Below are 20,691 nucleotides of genomic sequence, written 5' to 3'. Positions count from 1 at the left end.
CCCCCGTCATCTTTCCCCCAGATCTGTCTCTATCTCCTTTCACATGCGCCAAAATCAATTCTCCCCTTTCGTCTTAACATACTTAATTAACACCTTTCGACTGTTGGTCTGGACTCCTCCCCCGGCTTCCTGTTTTGTTTAGCTTATATCTTAAAGAAGGGCTCAGGTCCGCAACGTTGGGAATATATCTTTGCCTCCTAAGGAGGCTGCGAGACCAGCTGAGTTCTTCAAGCATTTGTGAGCATTTAATGCAGTTATTAGTATCCAACCTTTTTTTAAAAGCAGCAGGTGGCAAACCTAACAAGAGTCAAACACATTGAATTAGCACTCACTTAAAATACCGAGGCTGATAAACTATACTGCTTTCTTCCATTAGTCTTCTTCGGTCTCTTTGCAATTCTTCTATTCTGCGCTTCTCAGATGCAGCTGCTTGGATACTTCCTTCTTCTAAGTATCTGATTAAAAAACACGCAAGCTCAAGTATCGTTCGAAGATGGATTATTTAATAAGTAGAAGTGAAATCCTTTAGTTAAAAAATAATCTAATATTTTATATAAAACACCAAAGGAGCCACAAACATTAAGGTTCATTTTCCATGATGCACCTTAAATTTTATCATTAGAATTAATTAAAATTTATTTGTGACTGGATGTAAATGACGCTCCGGTATTTATTGTACTTGACGTACTTTTTTTTTTTTTTTTTTTTTTTTTTTTTTTTTTTTTTTAAATTTTTTTTTATTTTTCACACCATAAATCACATTAGCCATGATATACACTATTTCTTTTCACACATATACAGTGACTTTTTCTCCCCCCCCCCCCTTTCCTCCCAAACCACCCCCCCACCCCCCCCTCTCATCCATTTTAGGTATACAATCTAGGTTGCATTAAGCCAGTCAGACAATGTTGTCATTCAACCAAATTACACCAGAAATTCTACTGAGTCCATTCTTTTCTTTCCTTCTCCTTCCATCAACTTAGGTAATGTTTGTCCCCGGTAGGTTTTCGCTATTGTATTTAATGTAAGGCTCCTATACTTGTTCGAATATTTCAATGTTATTTCTTAACCAATATGTTATTTTTTCTAATGGAATACATTTATTCATTTAAATTTGGTAGTTTCTTCCTTTTAATTTGGTTATGTATTCCATTAATATTTAAAGACATATAGTTCAGCGTAGCCCTTTTATATTTTGTTTATCTTCTCTTTCCGTTTTTCCATCATTACCTTTCCTCCTTTTCCATTTCTGTTTTCTTATTTTCAACTCTTTATAAGACAACATTCCTACAACATCTAACATTTTCCTTATTCTCCTATTTCTATCTTATTTATCCCCAATCTCCCCTTCACCTCCTGAGTTGTCCTTTATCCCTTGTCGGACAACCACATCTCCCCTCTCCATTTGGATTTGCGAATCCACTCGCAAGCGTCAACTGATTTTGCAGTGACCGCTATTTCCCCCCACCCCGCCTCCCCCAGAAAAGATTTCACTTTTCATATGTCACAAAGGTCCCTCTTTTAATTCCCTCCTTATTCTCTCTATTCCATTACCTTCCCTTATTAATTCTTGTCTATACTATCCATATTTTCCTCTAAGTACAGATACATTCATGTATGCTCATTGTCTCTATTCACTCTTATACCTCTTTACCTGCATACATATCAATCGTGATCATTTTTACTCTCATTACCCGTCTTCATCCCTCAGTCTATTTTTGTCTTTACCCACATACATATCAGTCGTGATCATTTTAACTCTCATTACCCGTCTTCCTCCCTCAGTCTATTTTTGTAATTGTTCTGCAAATTTTCGTGCTTCTTCTGGATCCGCGAATAGTCTGTTTTGTTGTCCTGGAATAAATATTTTCAATACCGCTGGATGCTTTAGTATAAATTTATACCCTTTCTTCCATAAAATCGCCTTTGCTGTATTGAACTCTTTTCTCTTCTTTAGGAGTTCAAAACTTATATCTGGATAAATGAAGATTTTTTGTCCTTTATACTCCAGTGGTTTGTTGCCCTCTCTTACTTTTTCCATTGTCTTCTCCAGTACCTTTTCTCTTGTAGTATATCTTAGGAATTTTACTACAATAGATCTTGGTTTTTGTTGTGGTTGTGGTTTAGAGGCCAATACTCTATGTGCCCTTTCTATTTCCATTTCATGCTGTAGTTCTGGACATCCTAGGGTCTTAGGGATCCACTCTTTTATAAACTCCCTCATATTCTTGCCTTCTTCATCTTCCTTAAGGCCCACTATCTTTATGTTATTTCTTCTGTTATGGTTTTCCATTGTATCTATTTTTTGAGCTAGTAGTTCTTGTGTCTCTTTAGTTTTTTTATTAGATTCCTCCAATTTCTTTTTTAAGTCTTCTACCTCCATTTCTGCTGCTACTGCCCGCTCTTCCATCTTGTCCATTTTCTTTCCCATTTCTGTTAAGGTCATCTCCATTTTATTTATTTTCTCTTCTGTGTTGTTTATTCTTTTTCTTAAATCCTTAAATTCCTGTGTTTGCCATTCTCTAAATGATTCCATGTATCCTCTAATAAGAGCAAGTATATCCTTTACCTTGCCTCTCTTTTCTTCTTCTATTTCACCATACTCTTCCTCTTCTTCTTCCTCTGGGTTGGCCATCTGTTGTTTCTTTGCTGCCCTTTCCTCCTCTTCTATCTTGTTTCTATTGTCTTCTGTGGTCTCTTCTTGCTGCAGGTGTTCTGCAGCTGTCGTTGCCGGCTGTGGAGATCGACTCCCCAGCTGGTCCCCCCTCCCGTCGGTGTGTTTTTTTTCATTCGCATCGCGCATGCGCGAACCTTCGCGCATGCGCGGTTGCGCACTTTTGTTCGGCTCTGCGAGCCATTTTTGTAGTCCATTATTTACCGACCTGAGGGAGCGTGTTTCTCTCTCCGCAGCGGGCCTCTTCGGACAGGTAAGGCCTTCACCTTTTTCCTCCTTTGTCTTCTCTTCCTCTCTTCTTACCGTTGCTTTCGACTTTTCTTTTTTTGTCGCCATCTTCTTTCCACCTTTATACTCACTTTTCTGTAACTTTTATTTCTGTGCCTTTGTGTTTTCTCTTGTTTTTCCCGACTTTTCTGGAGAGGGCTGGAGTTCACCGTCCGGCCACTACTCCATCACGTGACTCCTCCCGTACTTGACGTACTTGATGTTACGAACCGCGTGTAACGAGCAGCAATAGTCAATGAACCAGACAGTATTTAATTTTAAAACACTAATTTTACTTCTAATGCTTAATCTATAGTCTTAACTATTAAACTATCCTTAACACTAAATCTATCCTCAACTATATTCAGGTGTACTAGTGTATGTCTGTGTGATATACCCAAACCATTAGAGTCCAGGCCAAAATCTAGAAAGCTACTTCAGTCTTTCAAATTCAGTGTTGAAGCGCAGGCCTTTGAAATTCGATGACCAGAATTAATGTTGAACTGATGGGGAAACTAGAGTTGTCGCTGCTACAGACTCATGAATTCTCCTTGCATTGCTTTTGAAGAAATGTCCATCCACACGAGCTGCGGTCCTTTTGTAGGCGAGACTCGAACTGGTCGACCTCCATGAAGCTTCCAAGACCCTGGCACCGGTCTCTCGAAGTGACCTTCACTGTAACAGTCACAATCCTGCTTCCTGGCACAGGTCAATCCACCGAAAAGGCCCAGAGCACGTTTTGCTGTAAATTCCACAGAATGGCTGTGACAAACCTTCCTTCATTTCTTCCAGTGTACCGAATTGTTGCTGGGCTGTGACTTGTGATGTGCTTGTGTGAAATGTTAAAATGTGACCATTCAGTTTCTCTCGCCAATATCCCTTAAAGTGATAATCCCATTTTCTTAAACAGGAGCTTTATCATAGTGAGCTGGAGCCAGTTATGGGTCAGCCCTACTCATGGGTTTGACACTACAATTAAACCAGGCCAGATAGGCATGTCAGATTTCCTTTCCTCAAGGACAATAGGGAACCAAATGGGATTTCATGGTCATCCACCAATCTCAGTGCCACCATTATTGAGATCAACTTAATTTTAAATTGCGAATATTTTAAATTCCAAAGCAAATATCTAACTGCATGACTGGTAACTTCACATATGTCAAATGGAAAATATTAGCTATTACTAGAGATACTGTAACAGGAAATTAAAAGTTCAATATAATCTAGCAAAGTAAACATTTTTTTGTTACGTTCCCCCCCCCCCCCACCCCAACTACCATCAACAACTCTCGCTGGGTTGAAAAAGTCGCCAGCATATTAAAATACTCATCTCACCCCAGCCACACTCTCTAAACTTTCCACTCATCAGGAAAAAGATGCATCATCAAATTCAAGGACAGTTTCTTTCCCACCATTATTAGACTCCAGAACGAAGCCCAAAATAGCAAGATTTTGTTGCCTTTAGTCCACACCAAGGGACCCCTCTGTAACTGCACTTTTGTGTTCCATCTTACTTGTACTATGTATGAGATGTCTACTGGTCTGCTCACAAAACAGCTATCAATGCATCTTCGTAAATGTGACAATAAATTCAAATTTAAGCTGACATGTTATGTGGATAAAGGGAAAGTATCAAAGATTATTGTTAAAAAGTAGAACCTTATGTCACTGGTAGTGTATTATCTTTGGTAGAAGAGGTCTATGATAACAGGACATAAATGATTTTTTTTCTGGTTGTCACGAGTAAGGTGCTACAGGTAGGGTATTTAACCATTTATAATTTAAATATAACTTGGATGAAGGCACGAAAGGGTATAGTTAGTGAATAGACTGATGCACAAAAACAAGTCACAAGGAGAAGAGGAGGACAACAAAGGGATGAAGACTGGATCAGTGAAGGGGCAAAGTTCCAGCAAATAAGGTGAACGTAAGAAATAGCAGCAGGAGTAGGCCATCTAACCCATCAAGCCTGCTCCTGCATTCAATGAGATCATGGCTGATAATGAGGGCCTTGCGAGATATTGCAGAGGTCTGTGTTGTGGAAGGATCTGAGTGCCCTGGGGCAAGATTTAGGAAAGGTTAGAATACAAGACAGGCAGGTAATTCAGCTAGATAATTGAATTAATATAAGATTAATTTATTTGATGATGTATTGATTTATTTGACAGATCCAGAACAGTCTTTGAAATATTTACAAGAATCTTTGGTTCAATTTGGGGAGTTATCTTGGTATAAGGTGAATTGGGATAAGAGTGAGATACTGCCAATTTTGGAAGGGGATTATAAAGAGTGTAAAAATATTATAAAATTAAGATGGTCTGATAAAATGAATTACTGAGGGGTAACTGTGAATGCAAATTATCAATCTTTATACAAGTTAAATTATGTACCCTTATTGAAAAAGATTAAAATGGATTTGATTAAATGGAAGGATCTTCCATTAACATTAATAGGTCGAGTAAATTGTTTTAAAATGAATATTTTTCCTCGTATTCAATATTTATTCCAGTCAATACCGTGTTTACTTTCAAAGGATTTTTTTCAGGATTTGAATAAGGTTGTGAGGAAATTTTTATGGAGGAGAAAATTAGCTTGCGTAGCTTTACAGAAATTGACATGGAAATACACATTAGGTGGACTTCAGTTACCTCACTTTCAAAAATTACTACGAAGCTGCACAGCTGAAGTTTATTAGTAGAATGATGGATATTAATCAGCCTCCTAATTGGGCAAAGGTGGAGTTAGCTTGTATTTCTGAATTTGATGTTCATCAGTTTATATATGTGGAATTTGAATTTATTGCAGGAATATGATATACCAGTATTAAAACATTTGTTAAAGATGTGGGTTAAAAGAAATGAGGCTATAGGAACAAAGGTAAATTATCAATTCAAACTCCATTATATCAAAATCAGCTTATTCCTTTTTCAATGTTTAATAGGTATTTAAAGATGTGATATTTTCAGGGTATAAAAGTGATTCAGGATTGTTTTGAAGAGGGACAGTTTCTTTCTTTTAATCAATTGAGGGAGAAATTTGATATATCTGTAAATTCTTTATTTGTGTATTATCAACTCAGAGCTTTGATAAGGAATAATTATGGTAAAGAGATGAGTTTACCTAAGTTAATGAAATTTGAATCTTTGATTTCCTTTATATTAAAGAGAGGTTTTATTTCAGATATGTATCGATTGTTACAGGAAACTATGGAAAAACCGAATTTGGAGAAATCTAGAAATAAATGGGAAAGTGATTTAACTTATGTTATACCTCAAGATGATTGGGAGGTTATGTATCATGAAGGGGTAACTAAATTGATTAATGTAAGATATGGTTTGGTTAAATATAATTTTTTGCATCAGTTATATTTGACTCCTGAGAAATAGAAAAAATACGGATTTAGTAATTTGGATTCTTGTTTTAGATGTAGGTTAAGTACTGGAACATTTTTGCATTCAGTTTGGTCTTGTGATAGGATAAAACTATTTTGGGTAAAAGTCAGATTGGTTTTGGAGAAATTATTTAAAATTAAATTACCATTAGATCCAGAGATTTTTTTGTAGGGTTCTATGTTTTCGTTGACTGGCTTGGCGTTGGATAAGTTTCAAATTGCATTTGTTCGTCTGACGTTATCTGTGGCAAATACTGTATATGTTTTATGGATTTTTTTTTGGTCCCCTTGAGGGGGCTGGCTGGGGGGGGGGGGGGGGGGGGGGGGGGGAGAGGGAGGGGGGTTTATTATTTTGTATAAAAATCTTTTTTTTCTGCTGTTATTGACTTTATGTTGTTTTTAAAAGTTTATAAATAAAGTTTTTTAAAAAAAGATAGATCATTGAATGTTATCATTTATTGTTATGGGACCTTAGAACAGTAAAGTCCTTTAGCAATAAATGATAATATTCATTTATAACATTTTGCTTCAGTTATATGCAGCTTTGGTGAAATCACATCTGGAGTACCATAGTACCATATATAAGTGTAAGTATTCTTATTTAAGGAAGAATGCTAACAAGTTGAATGCAATTCTGATAAAGTTTATCCATTAATACCTGGAACAAACAAGTAGCCTTAAGAGATAAGACTGGTTAGCTTTGAACTTTAAGGTTAGAAGGGTGAGAGGGGTCTTGATGGAAACATGCCTGCCGTTGGCAAAATACCTTTGTCTCCTATAGACACTGAAAAGACTGGCTGAGTTCCTCCAGCATTTCAGTGTGTTTTCACAAGGTAGGACATATACTGTAAACGGTAGTGCATTGAGGAGTGTGGTAGAGTAGAGAGATTTGGGCATACAGATTCAGTACACAATTCCCTGAAAGAGGCATATCACAGGTGGACAGGGTTGTAAAGAGGGCTTTTGGCTCTTTGGCCTCATGAATCAAAGCATTGAGTATAGGAGTTGGGATTTTATGGTGAAGTTGTGCAAGATATTGGTGAGGCCAAATTTGGAGTAGTGAGTGCAGTTTTGGTCACCTAACTACCTAAGACTGAAAGAGTACAGAGGTTACAGGGAAAGGTTAAACAGGTTAAAACTTCATTCTCTGAGGACAGAAGAATGAGGGGAGGTTTGATAGGGGTATACAAAATTATGATGGGTACAGATTGGCAGGCTTTCTCCATTGAGGTTAGGCATGATTAAAAGCTACCAGACATGGGTTAAGGATGAAAGGGGAAAAGTTTAAAGAGAATATCAGGGGGAACTTCTCCATATAGAGAGTGAGTGGTGGGAGTATGGAACAAACTGCCAGATGAATTGGTACATTGAGGCTCAATTTGGATATTTATAAAAAATTTGGACAGGTAAATAGACGAGAGGAGTATGGAGGGATATGGTCAGTAGGACGAGGTAGAAAAATAGTCTGCCACTGACTAGAAGGGCCTGTTTCTGTACTGTCGTATTCCATCGTTCCATTTGGCCATGGACTCAGATCCACCAACCTGCCTTTTCCCCTGACCCTTAATTACCCTACCGTGCAAAAGCCTGTACCTTTAATACATTTTTAGCAATGCAGACTCTACTGTTCCCTTAGGCAGAGAATTCCACAGATTCGCATCTCTCTGGGCAAAGCAGTTTCTCTTCATTCTGTCCCAAATATACCCTCCCAAATCTTGAGGTTACATCCTAGATTTCTAATCTTACCAACCAGTGGAAACAACTTTCAAGCCTCTATCTTCCTTCACGACTGGATTCAGAATTAAATCTGGAAGTTAATCAATGAATTCTCTTTACCTTTGATCTGGTCTAAATCTAACATCAGTGGGTGGGAGAAACTCTTTCATCACTGGATCCAATTCATTCAGCTCAATTGCAAATCTTGTAAAACCATAATACATGCCACTGTTTGTGGGCATGGAACCTGTGAAGTTAAATGCATATATGAGTGAGAACTACCTTATTATTGACATGGAAAAGTACAGGGCACAAATTATCTTTATTGCAAGAAGTTGACAAAATGTTAAATTTTTATGCTGACATACTTCTTTAATTCAGTATTTCACAACCTGTCATCCACAGATCACGGGTAGTCCATGGGTTTATCTAGATCATCATTGCAGACAAATATTCGTGACAAAATAAACAAGTAATATGTAAAACAAGGTTGTAAATCCAGAGACAAAAAAAATGTCCCCACCACTCATTGTCTGGGAAAGGGGATGAGCTTGTCAAAATCCACACTCCCCCACCCCAGCCCCGCCACAAATAAAACTGGTGGTCTGGAGTCAATGAAGGAATTCTTAACGCGGGGTGTGGATGAAGAAAAATGGAGAACTCCTGCACTAAGTGAACCATGCAATATCAGGGACTAAAAATATTAGCACCTTTGAATTGCAGTTAGTCCATTCTAAGCAATTTGTTTATTCAGGATCATTGTTTTATTGTTAATTTAAGATTTTTTTTTTGCCAAGCTTTAAATGCAAGTGAATTTTTAAATGTTACATTTTTTTTTAAATGTAGACATAGAGCACAGAAACAGGCCCTTCCATCCCACAAGCCTCTACTGTCCAAATATCCCAATTAACCTCCAGTCCTCAAGGAGGGTTTTGAAGGGTGGGAGGAAACTGGAGCATCCGCAAACATGGGGAGAATGTACAAACTCTCTACAGACAGTACCAGATTCGAACTAGGATAGCTGGTGCTGTAAACGTATCGCGCCATCCGCTATTTCACAGTTGATTTGCAAAGAGCATCATAGAAACAAGCCCTTCAGCACACTGTCCGTGCCAGCCAACTACCTCACCCCACTTTCCTGCAAGTGGCCCACAATTCACCAGTGCTCATCTGGCTGCTTCTTAAATGTTGGCTATACCTGCCTCCGCCACCCCTTCAGCTACTTTGTTCCAGATTTAAACTAGCCTCCGAGTGGGAAAAAAAATTCTCCCTCAAACGCCTGCAAATATTTTACCCCGTACCTTTTTCTCATGACCTAAGATTGTAGACACTGCTGCGAGGGAACCCATTTCTTTGGCCAATAATTTTAGATGACTTTATCCTCCACGGAAAATAAACTCTTTTCATCAGGGGGTCCCCTCACAGCTGAAATGACATCCTAATGAATTGTCTCTGCACTTTCATCCTTCCGAGAACATGATAACCAAAACTGCACAAGGTGTCCCAGCTGCAGCCCAACTGATGCAGGAAATTGTCTACAGTGTAGACTGATAAAGCAAATCTTACAATCTCAACAAAACAAATATTTATATTACAGAATAAACTTGGTTTATAAAGACTTCAAAAATTATAGGAGAACACAATTTTTTTTTTAAACTGCCTTGTTATTACCATAAATGTTTTCTGAACGAATATATGCTTATCATTCCTAGTCTTTAAACTTTTATACTTCCAGCTATCAGACATGCTTAGCATATGCATTTATCTGGGTGGAGACGTGTTTTCCTAGAAGGCCTCAAGCATTTATCTTAACGTCTACAATACTTCATCGCTGTACTGAGCTATCTTAGTTTCAGCCAGTCAGAAACCTATATCAAGCAACTCAAGACTGTCGCTACACTGTAAATGGATTTCTTATTCTTTTCATTTTCTATATGATTTACTCATTATTATTATGCGAACACTTTCCCCCAGAATAATTTCCCATTCACATTCTACTGAAAGAAGCGAGTTTCAGTCAATAGGGCTATAAATAAAGCTTAAATAGAAACATTAAAAACACTACTGCTGAAAAACTTGGCTTCAACATAGTCCCACTCTTATTACAGCAAGTTGTATCTTGTGTGCCTTTTCCCTTCCTCACAGAAGTAATATGAAGAACAGGATGGCAGTTGGTGTCGTGAAATAAAGATAAATTTGCTTACAACAGTTAACACAAAGAACACCTTCAGCAAATGCACAAGGCAGATGCATTCACAGGGATTAAGAATAAATATTTGCTGTTAGTCTTTTTAAGATACATGCAAAACATCAGATCCACCAAATCACTAACTAGTGCAAGAGGAGGCAAAATAGTGAATATAAAATAATCTGAGATTTCCAATGTGCATTCTCTTAGCAGAAACTCTGAAAGTTCCATCTATAATAGTAGAAATTAATAAATATGGACCAGACAGGATTTGTTAAAAAGAGACAATCAACAGACAACATGACCAGATTACTTAGTATTTTACAATTAGCACAAAAAAAGAAGTTAAGTGTTGCTGTGGCTTTAGATGCAGAAAAAGCTTTTGACAGATTGGAATGAGACTTTTTTGTTTAAGCATTAAATATTAAAACATTATTGCTTTTTATATAAAAGTGCCAAATACTCCCTACCCAATAACCCTCTATCCTTTCATCCCTGTGCCCATCAAATAGTCTTTTAAAGGCCCCTAATGTTTCAGCCACTATGAACACATCTGGTAAGGTATTCCAACTCACTGTGTAAAAAAGAACTTACCCCTTATGTCTCCCTTATACTTCCCTCCCTTATCTTATACATATTGTCCTCTAGTGGTTATTATTTCTACCCTAGGAAACAGGTATTGATGTCCAACCTATCTATGACTCTCATAATTTTGTAGACCTCGATCAAGTCCCCTTTCATCCTTCTATTCTCCAAAGAGAAAAGTCCCAGCTTTGCCAACCTTGCCTCATAAGACATGCCCTCCAATCCAAGCAACATTCTGGTAAATCTCCTCTGCATCCTTCCCATAGTCTCCACATCCTTCCTATAATGAGGCGACCAGAATTGGACACAATACTCCAAATGTGGTCTCACCAGAGACTTATAAAGCTGCAACTTGTCTTCTCTACTCTGATACCCAATCCTCCTATTAATGAAGTCCAGAATCTCATAGGCTTTTTTAATTATCCTATCGACCTGAACAACTACCTTGAGGGATATATGGACATGAACCCCAAGATCCCTCTGTTCATCCACACTCTTAATTAACTGACCGTTAACTCTGTACTCAGCTTTTCGATTTATCCAGCCAAAATACATCACCTCAGACTTATCCGGATTGAACTCCATTTGCCATTTTTCTGCCCAACACGGCATTTTGTCTATTTTCTCGCCACCTCTGACAACCTTCAGCTCCATCTACAATTCCTCCAATCTTCGTGTAAACCGCAAACCTACTCACCCAACCTTCTGTATCATTATCCTGTTTAAAGTTCTGGATAAATATCGATTTAATCAAACTTTTATTAACTGGATTAAGACATTATATAATGATCCTAAAAGCTAAAGTAATAACTAATGGAGAGTTATCTGCTCCATTTCCACTGACGAGATCAAGTAGACAAGGATGTATCTCCAGATTTGTTTATATTAGCTATAGAACCATTAGCAGAACTAATTAGAAGCGACTTGGAAATTAAGGGGGTTTAGGTGGGTCAAGAAGAGAATAAAATTAGTTAATTTGCAGATGATGTTTAATATACCTAAGAACCTGAGACTTCCTTAAGAAACTACACTTTAACTTAGAAGAATATGGTAAAATCTCTGGTGATAAAATAAATTGGGACAAAAGTGAAATTATGCCTCTTACAAATGGAGATTATAGTTATTGTCAAAGAATTCCTCAATTTAAATGGCCAAAAGATGGGTTTAAATATTTAGGGATTCATACAGACAACAATTTTAAAAATTTATACAAATTGAATCTGTATATTTTGGTGTACAAGTCGACTGCAGACAGGTCAACCTCCCCCCCCCACCCCTTTTTAAAAATTTTTACACTATAAACCATACTGACCAAAATACATAGACATTTTTTCTCTTGAATATATAGTGTCATTTTCTCCCCTTTTTCCCCCCCTCCCTTCCCTCTCTCCCTCACCCCCCTTCCCATTTAAAGTTCAATCTTTAAGATACATTAAACCCGTTAAACAATGTCGTCACTTAATAAAAATAAACAGAAATTTTTGTCTTTACTTTTATATACTGAGTCAGTTCATTTCGTTGTCTTCTCCTTCTGTCATTTTAGGTGGTGGAAGTCCGTGGTAAGATTTCTCTATTGTGTTCCATGTACGGTTCCCATATTTGTTCAAATATTGTGATATTATTTCTTAAATTTTATGTTTTTTTTTTCTAATGGAATACATTTATTTATTTCTATGTACCATTGTTGTATTCTCAAGTTGTCTTCTAATTTCCAGGTTGACATAATACATTTTTTTGCTACACCAAAGGCTATCATAATAAATCTTTTTTGTGCTCCATCTAAATCAAGTCCAAATTCTTTATTTTTTATATTTCTTAGAAGGAAGATCTCTGGGTTTTTTGGTATGTTGCTTTTTGTGATTTTATTTAATATCTGGTTTAGATCTTCCCAAAATGTTTTCACTTTCTCACATGCCCAAATTGCATGTACTGTTGTTCCCATTTCCTTTTTACAGCGAAAACATCTGTCTGATACTGTTGGGTCCCATTTATTTAACTAACTGTAAACCTAAACAAAAATGGGAACAAGATCTAGATAAAGATAAAGAATGAAACATGGGAAAAGCTATGCTCCGGAACTATGAGAAATACAATAAACACGAGGTTACGCATGATACAATATAATTGGTCACACCCCCATTTTTTTTAAAGATTCACTTTAATGGTTTTATGGTATATCTGATGAATAAGTTGACCCCCATTTTTGGGGCTGACTGGGCCTCCCAGCAACAACCCAAATTTTTTTTTAAAAACGCACCAATTGCCAAGTAACGAAGTTGTAAATTAAGCTAGTTAAAAAGAAACAGTAAAAAAAAACCTTGGCCTACCGGGCAGGAGCAGTGACCTCATTCACCCAAGTAGGAGCGGCCTCATTGTTCTCCCAGTGGGAGCAGGAACCAGGAGCAGTGACCTCGTTCTCTGGATCAGAAGTGTCAACCTCGTTCTCCTGACGGGAGCAGGACAGGAGAACGAGGTTGCTGCTTCTGCTCCAGAGAACGAGGTCACCATTCCTGCCCTGGCGATTTCGGCCTACATTACAGGAGTGACAAACTCCGGCTCCTGGAAAGGACTGGGGACCTCGGGCTCTAGAATTGTAGAATTTCTGGGTGGGTTATGGCGGTGCCCGGCATTGGGGAGGTGCTTCCATGTATACGCCGTGGATTAGATTTTGAGCTGAATTTAAGATCTCAAAACAATATTTGGCATTCAAGTTGACCCCATTTTTTGAGTGATTTTTGAGGGTTTTATGACTTAACTTGTATGCAGAAATATACGGCATTTGCCATTACTCAAAGTTGAAGATGATTTTAAAAAATGGATGACTTTACCTATAATATTAATAGGAAAGGTTAACTGTATAAAGATGAATAATTCCCAAGAATTCAATATCTCTTTGAAACCTTACCTATACTGCTGCCACAATATTTTTCAAGAATTAAATAAACAAGTAAGGAAATTTCTTTGGAAAGGTAAAATGTCAAGAGTTTCTAAAGAAAGATTAATGTGGAAATATGAACTGGGAGGCTTACAGCTTCCTAATTTTAAGTATTATTACCCAGCAGCTCAAATGAGGTTTCTTACATCTCTCTTTCAAGGAGTAGAAAAGCTGGCATGGGTTAAAATAGTTAGATAAAATAGGAGAGAGATTAGTAGAGGAATTTGTATACAAATGGGATTCAAAATTATTAATTGGAATTAAAGAGACACCATTGTTGAAACATTTGATTACTGTTTGGAAAAAGATAAATGACGAGGTTAGAATAAAAGGAAGTATATCACCTAGGATGCCTTTAATTCAAAACCAACTTGTACCTGTCTCAAAGGATAATCCATTTTTAATTATTTGGTTCAATAAGGGTATTAAAATATTGAAGATTATTATGAATAAGGTCAATTGATGCCCTTTGAATAATTGAGGAATAAATATGGAATATCTAACAATACTTTGTTCTATTATTTCCAATTGAGAGCATACTTAAGGAAAATGTTAGGTTTAGAGATGCAGTCACCCATTTGTAGTGAGGTGGAAAATTATAAGGAGAGGAAATATTAAGAAATTTACTTCTGCAACACATCTTTTACTGCAAAAAGAAACTATTAAACAAGGAGTGCATAAATCTAGATAGAAATGTAAGATATAGAAAATTATACAGAACTAATCTATATCAGTTATATGTAAAAACCACAAAAATTAAATAGAATGAAATCAGATTTATCAGATCAATGTTTCAGGTGCAGTGAAGATATAGGTACTTTCTTGCATTCAACTTGGTCATGCTCCAAGGTAAAACCTTTTTGGATAGATCTAGGGAACTTCTTAGAACAAGTTACAGGTACAGTATTTTCACTGAATCCAGATTTATTACTACTGGGATACAAAATCATAAAAGGAACAAGACTCAAGTTGAAATTATCAATATATCAAATGAAATTTGTTTAAATAGCATGGGCAGTAGCAAGGAAATGTATTGCAGTGTCTTGGAAATCAGATTCATATATAGGCATGTGAATATAGAATGCAAAAATTCAAAGCTATATTCCTTGAGAGAAAACTACATACAGCTTGAGAAGTAAATATTCTATATTTTTGCAAATTTGGAGCCCATATATGCAAACCTTAGGTATAAATATAGAAATGTTCTTCCAGCCACTTGTGACCCATGTTAACCTTCTTCCTTAAAATTAAAATGACTATATAAAATCTGTTGAAATCTAGTGTGTGGGGGAGCGATGCTCTGGGCAGACCGAGATACTATATTTTCCTTCTTTTCTTACTATATATAATTCTTTATACATGTATCATTCTTTATGCGGGGGAAGGGTTGGGAGAGGGAGGGAAGGGGAGGAGTTATAACCATCATGTAACAAATGAAAATTTCTTCAATTTAAACATCTCTTGTATTGTATATAATGATTTATTATGTATGGAGAAGCTTTTCAATAAAATATTCAAAAAGAATAGTAGAAATAATACTAGAATCAATCAACTAATTTAAAGGCAAATTAACATTCAGATGTTTCCAAAGAAGGCCACAGAAACATTGGGGTCATTTTAATACAGGGGTCAATGGTTATTAAATCACTCGCCAAATTTTAGTTCTTTCTCCTCAGTGGTGATTAAAGCCAAGAGCATTTTAAAAACAGGCATGCAGTTAGAATATGGTCAATGCATACTGGTTTGATTAGGTGGAAAATTGTCCTATTGAATTGTTTGAGCTTTACTGAAATGTTTTTAAAAAATGCTAATTCTGGCTACCAATTTACTTCCACGTAAAACACAACTGTTTTACATCATAAGCCACTCAGTAGCCTTATTAGAAACGAGAACTACAAACAAAATCCTAATGGTAAATGGTAAAGAAGCAGACAATATGAAGATGGCAACCTTGAAATAACATACAGCGTCTTTATGCTCCAATTCAGCAATTCTTTAGTTCGTACCGTGGATATTGAACCTTAAAACACATCCCACAATTTATCACTCATCAGTGAATTCACCTGGTCTCCATATGCATTTAGCAGAGGGAGGAACCCCGCAGTACAGGCCTTCATGCCACTTGCCAAACAGTCGCCGGACCACTTTCCCTTCCTGATCCATCACAAACCCTTGGACTTCATTTACATTTGAACTCCAGTAACTTCCCTTTGCAAACAAAAATAAGCCAATTTATTATTTTTTCTCATTTTCTGAAACAAGCTAATATTTTTCTCATTTATTAAAAGAGCAACAAGAAATATAATCAACATGACATTTAAATGTCTCAAAAGTATGTCTCAGAGTTAATGTAGCCAATGTTAAAGCACTATTTCTGGACACCTCATGTGTGACTTAGATAAATCTAAAATGATAAACTATATATTGAAAAGTCACATGTTATGGACCTTGGACAATTTTATTTATGACTGAGGACAGGATTGAACCTCCTGCAGGGGATTTGACAGCTGCTAGGAGCTGTAATAGCACTGGGCTACCACTAGGGGATTTTGACAGCTGTCAAAGCACGGGAACCAGCGCTGGAAGTCCGTGGGCTCACAGGAGAGCAAGCCTGCAGCTGTTCACCTCTCTGCCCCAATGGGGAGAGCAGGAGGCACGCGCTAGGCAGTTTAAAAACCCCAGCACACTGGTTTTTGAAGAGGTTGGTCAGTGGATTGGATTGCAGGCAGTCAGATAGTCGGTCTGATGGTGAATGCTTACCCAGCAGCTTCAGCAAGCCACACGTTGAGTTGCTTTGTTCATGGGTGCTAGCACTGCCGTCTGGAGCTGTATGTCAGTGTGGCTCACCCAGGAGTTTCAGTGGGAAAAGGAAGACCGAGCTACTTTGTCCACAGGTGTCAGCACGGTTATTCTGACAGCAGTTTGGGAAACTCTGATACGCAGAGTGTGTGCGGGACTGACCAGTGCCTCTCCCGTTCCCGTCCAAGAGGAGGACTTGGTGCAACAGGAGTCACAAGACCACTCAGTCCCAGGTGTCCAAAGAAGAGGAGTCGTGTGACAGAAGGTCACTTGTTAACACTAAAGAGGGCTTCAGAGGAGTGAACCTCATGTGGTGACCAGAAGGTCACTGAAAATTCCCGGATAAAGGAAGTAAAGGTGGTTGTGGCCACATTCGAACCTCAAGGCAGTCTTGTTTCCCCCTGACAGGCTTGAAAAGTCTATAGGGACCACAGTTATCTGGATACAGCCTCAAACTAAAAGATTAGTGGGAAAGGAACCAAATAATCCCAAGCCTGGAGACTAGATCAGCTGTTCCTTCTTCACTGACAGACTTGAAGTGACTGACATGGGTGATTTTTTTTGGGCCATTTCAGCCTGGACTGTAATGGTCTGGGGTTTTCCCCCAACCCCCCCCCCCCCCCCCACCACATACACTGTATAATTGTTCTTTATATAGCGTTACCATTTAGGTTGGTGTTTAGGTGTTAAGCTTATTGGGTTAATTCTATTATTGTTAACTTGTTAATAAATTTTGTGTTAAACTTAACCCATTTGTTTGAGTTCCTCCCAATTGGCGCTGGGGAGTGTAACATACGGTAAAGAGAAGGAATGCCATTATAGATTAACCAGGGAATATTGCATTTTAAAAAAAATCACTTAAAGAAAGTCAGGTCACATTGTCTCTAACCAGTTTTAACTAGTCTTTACCAATCTAATTATTTTCCAATACATAGTACAAGCAAACCAGTGTAATGCAGGCACACATTGTACAAGTTCAAAATCACTGCACAATGGATCTAAATTGACTTGTGATTAAAAGATATCGTAGAAATATTCTCATAGACGACAAAATTATATTTTATTAACAACTAAGAAGACTCTTACATAAAAGTAGATGCATCTATAATTACCTTAATGAAGCTGAGTTTACAAATGCACACATTGTTTTTTGTGTGCCTGATGGTAATTTCTCCATAGTGTTCTATCCAACGTTGCCCACTAAGAATGTTATGTATACAGGTGGTAACTTTGTTCCATTCAAACTGATCTCCATATCTAAAATTTCAAAGAATTAGCAAAAATTATCGTATTGAGCTATTTGAATTTGAAGAAATTAACATTTCCCCAGTGTCATCATCTCCTCTGGATGCAGCAAGACTGGCTGAGCTCCTCCAGCATTACTACAATCACAGTGTCTGCAGACTTTTGTCTTCCAATTCTCTCCCCAGTGTTCACCGGGTTAATTCTTAACCTACTCCAACGAGTGATTGATTGCATTTGCTCAATATCTCCTGGTCACAGGGGTGCGTAATGGTGAGTTTTGATACAAGTAGACAATAAACAGGCAGGTTTCTTTTTACTCTCTTCAGAGACAGACATATTGAATCAATAGCTCTTAACAAGGTCATAAACATTGAAAACTGTGCATTTGTATCATTAAAGTTCAGAGCAAAATTAAAGTTTGAAAAACAGTTACCATCGCACAACTACGTACAATTTTGGAATCCGGTTTAAAAAAAGGATAAAGGGACAAAAGTGAGTTCGTATTTTGGAACCCTTTCCTCTTTCAAAATATTATCGGAGGTGTGGATCTATACATTTACAGAGCAATGCTGTTAATGGGCATTGTGCTGTTAACAATATCTGTGGGTAGGAAGTCAGTAAGTATAATATAGGGGTGCTTGATGCCAGTGTCGTCACTTTGGATTTTCACACTGCTTTAACCCCACAAAGATGTCCAGCTGCAAGAAATCACCCTTGATGAGTGAAATGCAAAGGTTAGTTGCCGGTTGATTCTCCAGGTTGGTACTGCAGTCGTCTTCTCCGTGGATTGTCACCTTGTTGTATTGGAGAAGCTGGTATGGTCCTGTGACTCCCGAGAGTGATGCCGTCTGGAGCTCTGCTCCTGTTAGGGCAACCCACGGTGGTAAGGTTGAGGGTGAGGTCCCTGACAAAGAACAATCCAACCCAGACCTCAACGGTGGAGCAGGCGGACGAAGTTTCTCTGAACTCAACGGCTGTGAAGGTGAACGAAGGCTGCAACGTATCCATCAGCTCCAATCGTCATGGTTTTCATGCCATTGGAATTAGTTGGTTGCTTTGTGAAGTATTGTGTGCTTCTTGGGAGTACACATTAAATAAAGATACACACAGACGTCTCCGTTCTGTGGATCAACGGAAGGAAGGCCATCACCCTCGACTACGAGGGACAGCCACGATGATTGAGGTCGTGCAGTGTCGTTCTTATTGCTGGAGAACTCCACAAGATATAGAAGGCAGCTGCTGAAAGACATCTTTAGTGCCCTAGACACGTGTGTGTTGATGACATTCTCCTCACCATGAAACATGACTAGAGAACGAGCACGGCTATCTGCTGGAATGGCGATGAGGCGGCTGGAAGAGCTCCCAGCAGGGAGAATTTCTACTTCCTGAACCTCAGCAATGAATAGCTTCTCAGACCTCTGCACTTTAATCCTGATGCCTTTAATTATATCAGTGGTGCAGTCATAACTGCATTACTAGAGGCCGTGAAGGTGGCCGTGACACTGCTTTTGTGTGCCAGGCACCTCCTAAAATTGGACAAGGAAATATTTGTAACAACCACTCGTGGTTTGCCATGTCATCTTGTACTTCTATAAAAGAGTCCCTCAAACTAATAAGCAACCTTATAGAGACTGAAGATGCCTGATTTGGATTTTTTTTTTTAAAAACAAACTGCTGGAGGAACTGACCAGGGGATGTCCTGATTCAGTCTTGACCAGAAACACCACTATGTCTGACTCCACAGATGCTGCCTGACCCATTGAGTTTGTTTTTTTTTTATTGCCAACAAGCGACATTGATTTAGCTTAACACTAACTTTCCGAGTGGGGAAGCACAGGTATTAGCCAGTTGTTTGTTGTATCTGTTGCATGGTAAAACATTTACACCAAAAACTCACTTAGGTAGCATGACATTCACTCTTCCCACTGGAAGTATTTCCATTGATTTACCCCAGAATTTATTCTTCCATCTGACATCTAAAACAAATAAGTTTGATAACATTAGAATGAAAAGCATGTACAGGTACGTTCTAATAGATGCTTATAGCTTATATTGATTTTACACCAAATGACAAAAAGTTGGTTTGTGACCAAATCCTCTCATATAATAATCTGTCCCGGCACTCTCGTACTAGACAGCATCAATCCAATTTCTGTCAACCTCTCCACTGGTCTTTCTTTTTCCTTAATCCCACTGTCTCGCTTCCTCTAGCTCTCCACCCTCTTCCCTTCCATCTCCTATCAGAGAGCTCTCTTTCTTTGTCCTCTGCCCTCTCCCCATCACTTCTCAGCTTCTACCCTCATGCACTGATTGCCTCTTACCTGTTAACCCATATTCCTCTCATCCCATTTCCCCTCCCTGCTCCTTTTTATTCGGACGTCGACTGCCTTTTTACTTTCTCTGGACGCTGCAGGACCGGAGTTTCTCCAGCACTTTTGCGTACTGCACTTAAAAAAAAAAATATTTTCTGAAAGAGCTGACTAAGCCAGGTTGAGCTATCGAAGCAACAGGAAAAACTGCATCTAGTACACGTTTCCCCATTTCAAATTGATGGAAATCCTCCACACCACAGAAAGTGAGGCTTCTGGGGAAACCATGTACTGTGCATGTACGTGAACCTGTGGTGCAATATTTAAACCGGCAATGCCATTCCCCATTATTATATTGGGTTTGGCCTGGCTGGATGTTGGCTTTGTAGTGAAGGGCGATGAGGAAATATAAATAAAGCAGAGACTTTGCCACTATCTAAAGCACGACACATTTTACACCTTTGTTTAAAAGAGGAATAGGATAAATGTGGAAGTTACGGCTGGGCCAAAATGCTCAATCTCTAGGTCACGGAGAATAGGCAAGAGGAAACTCCGTTACCCTGAAGCTCCTGAGCCACGCAT

At 38.2% G+C, this 20,691-nt stretch overlaps 1 protein-coding gene across 7 annotated transcripts in view; it reads right to left on the bottom strand.

The window, feature by feature from the left end:
- osbpl6 (oxysterol binding protein-like 6) overlaps positions 1-20,691 on the bottom strand; it is a 135,583-nt gene that overhangs the window by 6,912 nt on the left and 107,980 nt on the right. For all 7 annotated transcript variants that reach the window (XM_069935832.1, XM_069935833.1, XM_069935829.1 and 4 more), the window contains 5 exons: positions 19,698-19,776; positions 17,668-17,812; positions 15,820-15,964; positions 8,169-8,295; positions 333-455 (listed from right to left, as the gene is read on the bottom strand). In XM_069935832.1, coding sequence (XP_069791933.1) covers positions 333-455; positions 8,169-8,295; positions 15,820-15,964; positions 17,668-17,812; positions 19,698-19,776 — 619 coding nt within the window. The remainder of the gene's footprint in view (positions 1-332; positions 456-8,168; positions 8,296-15,819; positions 15,965-17,667; positions 17,813-19,697; positions 19,777-20,691) is intronic.

The sequence above is a fragment of the Narcine bancroftii genome, chromosome 4 (genome assembly GCF_036971445.1).
Source record: "Narcine bancroftii isolate sNarBan1 chromosome 4, sNarBan1.hap1, whole genome shotgun sequence".
NCBI lineage: Eukaryota > Metazoa > Chordata > Chondrichthyes > Torpediniformes > Narcinidae > Narcine > Narcine bancroftii.
The sequence above is the reverse complement of the archived record's forward strand: the minus strand, read 5'-3'. Positions and strand labels throughout refer to the sequence as shown.